The 9,141-nt window shown below is 45.0% G+C and overlaps 1 protein-coding gene across 2 annotated transcripts in view; it reads left to right on the top strand.

Annotated features, from left to right (window-relative positions):
• LOC105556240 overlaps positions 1 to 8,823 on the top strand; it is a 9,787-nt gene extending 964 nt beyond the window's left edge. Inside the window, exons 2-3 of one of the 2 annotated variants that reach the window (XM_012003323.1) lie at positions 6,755 to 7,022; positions 8,297 to 8,823. In XM_012003323.1, coding sequence (XP_011858713.1) covers positions 6,755 to 7,022; positions 8,297 to 8,626 — 598 coding nt within the window. In that variant the 3' untranslated portion in view covers positions 8,627 to 8,823. The remainder of the gene's footprint in view (positions 1 to 6,754; positions 7,023 to 8,296) is intronic. The other variant, XM_012003322.1, reaches the window with a different exon arrangement.
• Positions 8,824 to 9,141: the final 318 nt, after the last annotated feature.

The following is a 9,141-nucleotide window of genomic DNA, read 5'->3' as shown; positions in this document are numbered from 1 at the left end:
GTTAGTTATCGAGAGGCGCACGCAGCGCACGAGACAAAGTTAGTTCGGTTGCGATATTCCTACGAGGAAGTCACTGTAAGAGGCGTAAGCCTCAATACTAATAATAATAAAGTCTGAACTGAAAGAACGCAAGTGTCTTAACCGCCCGTTCCCGAGGACCATCAGACCGGAGAACACGGCGGAGAGCGTACAAGTTCGCAGGCGCCCTAGCAAACGAGCGAAGGTGCCACCTAACCGACAAACATTGGTCCTTCGAGCCGGATTCACCGGGCGTAAGCAACCGAATCCAGTCGAGCACAGTCGGCAGATTCGACATCGGTCATCTGCCACTCGACATTCATCAACGATCCAACGCGGTTTCCAACGAGGGGATCGGCGCGGATCCGCAACCAAAAGACGTAACGACACGTCGTCTCAACGGCCATTCAGGCTTAAAGCAGGGTTCTCTACTGACAGAGGAGGACCGTCCACTCGGCGATACTTCGGCCGACATACGGGACCACGCAGGGATCCTTCGGGAAGCTTCTAGCTACTTCGGCGGACATACGGGATTACGCAGGGAGCCTTCGTGAAGCTTCGAGCAACTTCGGCGGACACGGAACGACGTTGGAATCCTTCGAGAAGCTTCTAGAGACGCAGCCATTACGCGACGCGTCTGCGCGCCACACTTTCCATTGTATCTGGGCTCGTGGTGAACCACCTTCGGTACTACACGTGAGAGACACTCATTCGATATAATCTTAACCAAAGACCTAGCGTAGATTCATTCTCGTTGCGTTAGCTATTCAAAATGGGTAGCGAAGCCGACATTGTTCAATTGAAAAAATGTCGCACCACAGTAAAGTCATCCTGCACGCGAATAAAAACGTACGTAGATTCTGTTCAAGAAGTTACGCGGACGGTAAGGGCACAACTCGAGGAACGCAAATTCAGGCTCGAACAATATTGGGCCGAATATACCAAGTTGCAAACGCAAATAGAATTATTAAACGAGGCAGAAGCTACCGACAGAACTACTTTCGAGGATGCGTTCTACGAGTTGGCTTCCAAAATACGATACTTACTAGGACCTCCGAGCGTGTCGCGTGACAGTGATATTCCTTCCCCGACAACATCGAACTCGCTCGATACGTCGCGCCCGTCGTTAATCATGCGATTACCCAAGCTTGACCTTCCGAAATTTACGGGAAGGTATGACGAATGGTTCCCCTTTCGGGACACCTTTCGATCCGTTATTCATTCTAACGTTTCCCTCAGCGCTGTACATATGTTACAATACTTAAGAGCCGCAACTAGCGACGACGCTCATAAAATAATAAGTTCTCTCGAAATATCCGAAGACAATTATACGGTCGCGTGGAATTTACTAAAAACTAGGTATGACAACAAGCGCGTCATAATCCAAAAACATATAAAAGCCATAATCGAACTGCCGACTATGAATAAGGAGGATGCGTTAGAACTACGGCAAATCGTGGACGGGGCGGCACGCCATCTTCAAGCGTTGAAGGCATTAAAACGCCCGACGGATAGTTGGGACGATCCGTTAATCTACTTACTTAGTGCTAAACTCGACGCGAATACTGCTCGAGAATGGCAAAGGTCACTGGCAGGCGATGAGCTGCCAACAATCAAACAATTTTTCGAGTTTCTATCTAGTCACTGTCAGGTTCTCGAATCGGCACAACAAGCAAACAGCGTAAAAGGTAAAGGTGCTGGCTCTAGATCACACGCGAATAACAAACAAAAGACATCTTGTCATACATCAGTCAATGTGAAATGTAACTTTTGTAAAGGCGAACACGCCATTCATCAATGCAAGCAATTCTTAGCACTCTCGGTCAATCAGCGCATAGAGAATGCGCGCTCTCGCAAAATCTGCTTAAATTGCCTGCGATCAACTACTCATACCGCTGTTAAATGCCCGTCCGGGAACTGCAGGATTTGTTCTAAAAGGCATAACACATTGCTACACATTCAAGCCGCGCTGCCTAATCAAAGTGAGTCTACTGAGGCTTCTAAACAAGAGACCAAGACGGACGCAAGTCCCACGCCTAATATGGCTAGCGTTGTGGTGACGCACTCTTCTAATTCCGCCTGTAACCAATAGGCTCTTCTGTCCACAGCTATTGTAATCGCGATAGGTAAAGGTGGCTCGCAACACTCTAACCGAGTTCTTCTCGATTCGGGATCCCAAGCTAACTTCGTAACAAAGGATTTCCTAAACACATTAGGATTAGTCCCTCGAGTAATGAATATGTCGGTATCAGGAATAAGCGGTACTACGGCTCAATCCACGCAAGCAATCCAAATCAAAATCCTTTCACGTATAAACACCTTTTCAGTCGTCATCGATTGCATCGTAGTCGATCGAATTACTGACGACCTTCCCGTATTTACAATGAAGCGATCGGAATTTAAACTTCCTCGCAATCTCCCATTAGCGGATCCTAAGTTCCACATTTCATCCAAGATAGATGTGTTAATAGGTGCAGAAACGTTCTGGAACACGCTGTGTGTAGGACAGATCCGAGCGACACACGAACACCCAATACTACAAAAGACGAAATTAGGGTGGATTCTAGCAGGCAGGTTAATCAATCATCCAGCGCACCTACAACGAGTGGCGTCACTTTGCGCCTCTGTTAGCAATTCCGACTTGCACGAACAGCTCCATAGGTTTTGGAAAATCGACGAATTTCGCGACAGTTCTAAAACGTATACGCTTGAGGAACAACGCTGCGAGAAGCATTTCGTAGAGACGACGACTAGAAACGACCAGGGTCGATACATAGTTCATTTACCGATCAAACAAGAAATATATGCAGAGCTAGGCGAGTCGCGAACCATAGCACTAAATAGACTGCATGCCTTAGAAAGACGTTTTGATCGGGACGCACAGTTAAAAGAACAATATTCAAAGGTCATACGCGAATACGCGACTTTAGGGCACATGCGGCCAATAATAGAAACCTCTTTACACGAGCCCGGTACGTACTACATGCCTCATCACTGCGTAGTAAAAGAAAACGCTAAAAGTACCAAACTTCGAGTGGTTTTCGATGCATCATGCAAATCCGATAGCGGAATATCATTAAACAATTCAATGATGGTAGGGCCGGTCGTGCAGGAGGACCTCACATCGATTCTTTTAAGATTTCGTACGTTCCGATACGTATTAGTGGCCGATGTGGTAAAAATGTACCGCCAGATATTGATAGACCCGTCGCAAACAAGGTTGCAGAGAATATTATGGCGTGACGACAAGGCATTCAACGTGCAGGCGTTCGAGTTGGTCACGGTTACATATGGCACGGCGGCGGCCTCCTTTTTAGCAACAAGATGCCTCGTGGATCTTGCGGATCAACAAGAGAAAGAATTCCCACTTGGGGCTTCTCGTATAAAGCGCGATTTTTATGTCGACGATCTGCTCACCGGAGCAGACTCTAAAACAGAGGCAATAAACATTCGTGACCAAATAATACGGATACTAAAGTCAGGATCTTTCGAACTAAGCAAATGGGGCTCTAATTGTCCGGATTTATTAAAGGGAGTCGACGGTCATATCGATGGTCTCGTAACTCTCGACAAAGAAGGTAGCTTTCGCGTTTTGGGCATCGCATGGGACCAACGCGACGACGTATTCCGTTTTTCTTTTAACCCTGAACAATCCCCAGGAGTCTTGACGAAGCGATCCATATTATCAGAAGTTTCCAAACTATTTGACCCTTTAGGTTTAATAGGCCCTATTACCGTACTCACGAAATTAGTATTACAGGACTTATGGCGGGCAGGAGTAGATTGGGACGAATCCATTCCCCAGGAGATTCATGAGAGATGGTCACAAATAAAACTGCAGTTTACCAATCTCAATCAGCTATCGGTCCCTAGGCAAGTCAAGCATCAATTCGAACCAGAGCTCGTGCAAATACACGGTTTCTGTGACGCGAGTGAACGCGCGTATGGCGCTTGCGTATACGTCCGCACACAGATGAGCCCGAATGAATACGTTTCGCATCTCCTGTTCTCTAAAGCCCGCTGCAGACGATGCTATTTTTCCTGCTGGATTGCTTGCGATTTAGTAAATTACTAGGGATCCTGAGTGCTGAGTGGTGCAACGATAGTAATTTATTAGATTGCAAGCAATCCAGCAGGAAAAATAGCATCGTCTGCAGCGGGCTTAAATCCCGCGTAGCCCCTCTTAAGGCGGTTTCCTTGCCACGCCTCGAGCTGGCGGCGGCATTATTGCTGTCACAAACGTTTGATAAGATCAAATTGTCAATAGATACAAGGGCCATTAAAATATGTCTATGGTCAGATTCCATCATAGCGTTGAACTGGATAACTTCTCCTTCGCGTCGATGGTCAGTCTTCGTTGCCAATCGAGTAGGAGAGATTCAAAGGTTAACAGAAATCCCAAGTTGGCGACACGTTAGGTCTGCCGACAACCCGGCCGACATCATCTCGAGAGGGATGCTTCCTATTGAATTAACGCACTCGCGATTATGGTGGCAAGGCCCTTCTTACCTTACATCGCCAGAAAGTCAATGGCCTAGCGGCAACTTTAGTTTACTAAAGACGGGAATGCCTGAACAAAAAATAACTTGCGCGATAATAGCCTCTTCAAGTTCTAATTTCGTAAACGAACTCATCGACAAATTTTCTAACTTAAATAAGATTTGCCGAATCTTAGCCTATTGTTCGAGAGTGTTCAAACCAAAAAACAAAAAACCTTTCACTGTAGAAATATCCCCGGACGAGAATTCTCACTCTCTGGATATTCTATGTAAAACAATACAAGTACAAGTCTTCTCGACTGATTACGAAAACCTAAAACAAAAACGTAGCCTCGGTAGCGCGAGCAAGCTGATCTCTTTGTCCCCTTTCATGAATGATGACGGGCTTATAAGGGTAGGCGGCAGATTGAAAAACTCGGCATTATCTTTCGATGCCTGCCATCAGATACTCCTACCACGAAATCACGCGCTAACCCGACGCATTATAGAATACGAGCACTTACGTAACATGCATTGCGGCCTGCAAGCCGCTATGGCCGCGGTTCGCCAACGATTCTGGCCGTTATCTTTAAGATCCGCTACTCGTAGTATTATAAACAAATGTATTACATGCTTCAGGGCGAAACCAACATCATCCGAAGCACTGATGGGTAATCTACCCACTCCTCGAGTCGCGGTTTCTAGACCACTTTCGCAATGCGGCGTCGACTATGCCGGGCCAGTGACCTTGCGAGAAGGAAATCGACGCAATTCGCGCAATCGCAAAGCCTACGTGGCCGTGTTCGTTTGTTTAGCAACAAAAGCGATACATTTAGAGGTGGTGGGCGATCTTACCACCGACGCGTTCCTTGCGGCTCTCAAAAGGCTCATATCCAGGAGAGGCAAACCGGCGTGCATGTATTCGGATAACGCTACTACCTTTGTCGGAGCTCAAAGACAATTGAAGGAATGGTACGATTTTTTGTCAACAAACCAGGTGCAAACGTTTATCGAATACTTTTTACGCGATCATCACACGCAATGGAGCTTCATCCCTCCCAACGCGCCTCACTTTGGTGGCCTTTGGGAGGCGGCTGTCAAATCAGCTAAGTTCCATCTGGCTCGTATAATTGGTGGACACCACATAACCTTTGAAGAAATGCAGACGATCTTGTGCGAAATCGAAGCCATTCTAAATTCTCAACCTCTCGTGCCTTTGAGCTCCGATCCCAACGACATGTCATATATAAGCCCGGGGCACTTCCTAACCGGGGCTCCTTTGAATAGTTTCCCGAGTACGCAGCTACTTGATGTTAATATAAATAGATTGACACGATGGCAATTGATAGAACATATGCAACAACACTTTTGGTCGAGGTGGAGTAAGGAATACTTAAACTCCCTTCAGGAGCGCCACAAATGGCAACGTTCCAAGGGATTGCAGCTGGAACCTGGTCGATTGGTTCTAATAAAACAGCCGGGATTAGCACCACTACACTGGCTAACCGGACGAGTGGAGCGAGTTCATTCGGGAACTGATGGAATAGCGCGCTCAGCTACGGTTAGAACTAGCAAGGGATCATACGACAGACCGTTGGCTAGATTGGCTATATTGCCTCTACAATTAAGCAGTCATATGTTGTGTCAATTAATTGCGTTACAAGCCTTACCTTATAAGTTCATATATATTCTGTTAATCAGTCACGCGTAGATGTAAGCTTAGTTACACATTACATTATAAGCATATGTATTGTTATGATAACCCCGCTTTCATTGAATTGAGTTAAACACGATATTTTATTTGATTAGCTATGCCTGTTAGCTATCGCTCTAGGCTTGTTAGAGCATTTTCCAAGGCATTCTTGTCACCTGTGAATTGAAGGGGAACCCTTCAAGGCGGGCGGCTTTGTTAAAGCATTAGTAAGTTGATTTGGGCCATGAGGCCCTTCGCGGTCGTGTGCGAAACCATTAGCTGGCGCAGCCTGATCATGCGCGGCCCTCCCCCCCTTCTCGCCGTTAGTTATCGAGAGGCGCACGCAGCGCACGAGACAAAGTTAGTTCGGTTGCGATATTCCTACGAGGAAGTCACTGTAAGAGGCGTAAGCCTCAATACTAATAATAATAAAGTCTGAACTGAAAGAACGCAAGTGTCTTAACCGCCCGTTCCCGAGGACCATCAGACCGGAGAACACGGCGGAGAGCGTACAAGCTCGCAGGCGCCCTAGCAAACGAGCGAAGGTGCCACCTAACCGACAAACAGTCCGTATCAGTTGCAAAACCCATGTAGATCCTTTGTACTGCAAAAGTCAAACTCCTTCAACCTCAAAGATCTATGCAGATTCTTTGTATTGCAAAACTCAAACTCCATCAACTTCAAAGACTTATATTGATTCTTTGCATTATAAAACTCAAACTTCTTCAACTGAAAATATGATTTCTTCTGATATCCATGATAATGATAATGCTCTTTTGGACAAAATCTATATTTCCAATCTATCAACTTCTCCACCAAATTTTTCACTGAATGTATTAGGTGTACAAATGAATAATCCAAAGTATTTTAAGCAGTTATGAAATCAATTTTAAATTGAATAGATTTTCCCGCTCTTTTGTGTTTATACAATGTTGACATATAACTATTAAAAAGAATATATAGTTTGGCGAAAGGCCCAACGTAACCTTCAAAAGTATTCAGTTCAGTACAGTCGAAAATGGCAACAGATAAGATGCATATCCGACACTGCATTCATTACGAATTCCAGCAAGGAAAAAATGCTACAAGAGCGTGCGAATCGATTTGCTCCTTTCTCGGCGAAGGCGTTGTATCGTACGATGTGTGCGCATTTTGGTTTTAGCGGTTTAAAAGCGGTGATTTTAGTCTAATCGACAAACAACGCCCTGAAGGCCCTCGGAAGCGCGACAACGAAGATTTGGAAAACTGCTCGCTGAGAATTCGGCACAAACGCAAAAAGAGCTTGCAGAACAGTTGGGAGTAACGCAGCAAACGATTTCCAAACGCCTACATGAGATGGGAAAGATCCAGAAAGTAGGAAAATGGGTTCCGCATAAACTCACTGAAACCAACAAAAGTCAACGAGTGGCAGCGTGTCTTTCTCTTCTCAATAAGCAGCGTCGGAAGTCTTTCTTGTGGAAAATCCTTACGGGCGGTGAGAAATGGACTCTATAACAATCCGAAACGCAGAAAGTCATGGGTAAATCCCGGCGAATCATCAAAATCGGTCGCAAAACCCAATCGCTTCGGAAAGAAGGTTCTTCTCTGCATTTGGTGGGATATCAAGGGCGTGCTTTATTATGAGTTGTTGGAACCGGGCGAAACAGTTACTGCGGACTGCTACCAACGTCAATTAATCTGCTTGAGTCAAGAATTGGAACGAAAACGCCCGTATACTGGCAAAGGAGAACGTCCAGTGAAATTGTTGCATGACAACGCCAGGCCACACATTGCTTCCAATACAAAAGACACTATAATGAGTCTTGGCTGGGACGTCTTGCAGTACCCGGGGTATTCACCAGATATTGCTCCATCCGATTACCACTTGTTCCGGTCGATGCAACACGCCTTGTCCGATATGCACTTCCAAACAGTGGATGAGATCCGAAAATGGCTTTATCGTATCCAAAGATGTAACATTTTTCCGAGATGGAATTCATCAGTTGCCTGAAAGATGGCTTAAAGTTATAGAAACGGCGAATACTTTGATTGAACAATTTCATTTACTTTCTTTTAAAATAAACCCTGAATGTAGCTGAAAAAATTGGATTATTCATTTGTACACCTAATAGATGATCTTAAGAAGCAAATAAAATACAATGCTATGTCATTCATTAAGGAAATGTATGCAATTCCAAATATTCCTAGAAATCATGTGCAAGTTCTTGTAGACAAAGTAAATGAGTTGGTTAGTCTCAATGTGTCTAGAGTAAGAGATTTTGTCAAATCACAGCTAGCAAGTAAGAATCTTTTAGCTAGTGCTATGATTATAGTAGACAATTATCTGGAAGTTTTGCAGAATTCTTTTGACGGTTTGTCTTCAGAGTTTTTGCGACTTAAAGAAATAAAAGAAGATGGTTCCTCGGTAGAGCCCAAAGAAATCATTGTTGGTGACTGACGATTTAGGACCCGGTCATGTTGATCCTGTTCCTGTAAAGGCTTTATTTATTCCATTGAGAGATACATTGAGGAACTTTTTTGAGAAACCAGGAGTCCTAGCATCTGTCAAAGATTATGTGAATTTTCTTGTATCACATCCAGAGGGATACATGACTAATTTTATTCAAGGACAGGCTTGGAAAGATAGAATTGCTGATCTTATAATTAGTGGTAATCATTTTCCTTTGTTTTTATTTTATGATGACTTCCAGGCTAATAATCCTTTGGGCTCACATTTTGAAAATGGTAAGGTGAGTAGGATAGCTATAGGAGTTCTGGACCACTTTTGGAGGGGGAAACCGGGCGGACCTAACCGCTGGGGGAGGGGGAACCGGGCCTTACCCTATGGGGCCCTACGCGGCGACCCTAACCGCGGGGGGGGGGATTTTCTATAGAGTAAACAGATTAGTGGAGGATTAAAATTCTTTACTGAAGTAAACAGAATAATGGGACTGGACCCGACGGTGCGGGGGA

Source organism: Vollenhovia emeryi, unplaced genomic scaffold (assembly GCF_000949405.1).
Source record: "Vollenhovia emeryi isolate VEMERY1.0 unplaced genomic scaffold, V.emery_V1.0 DF940188.1, whole genome shotgun sequence".
In the NCBI taxonomy this organism is placed as follows: domain Eukaryota; kingdom Metazoa; phylum Arthropoda; class Insecta; order Hymenoptera; family Formicidae; genus Vollenhovia; species Vollenhovia emeryi.
This window is presented reverse-complemented; position numbering and strand designations above follow the sequence as displayed.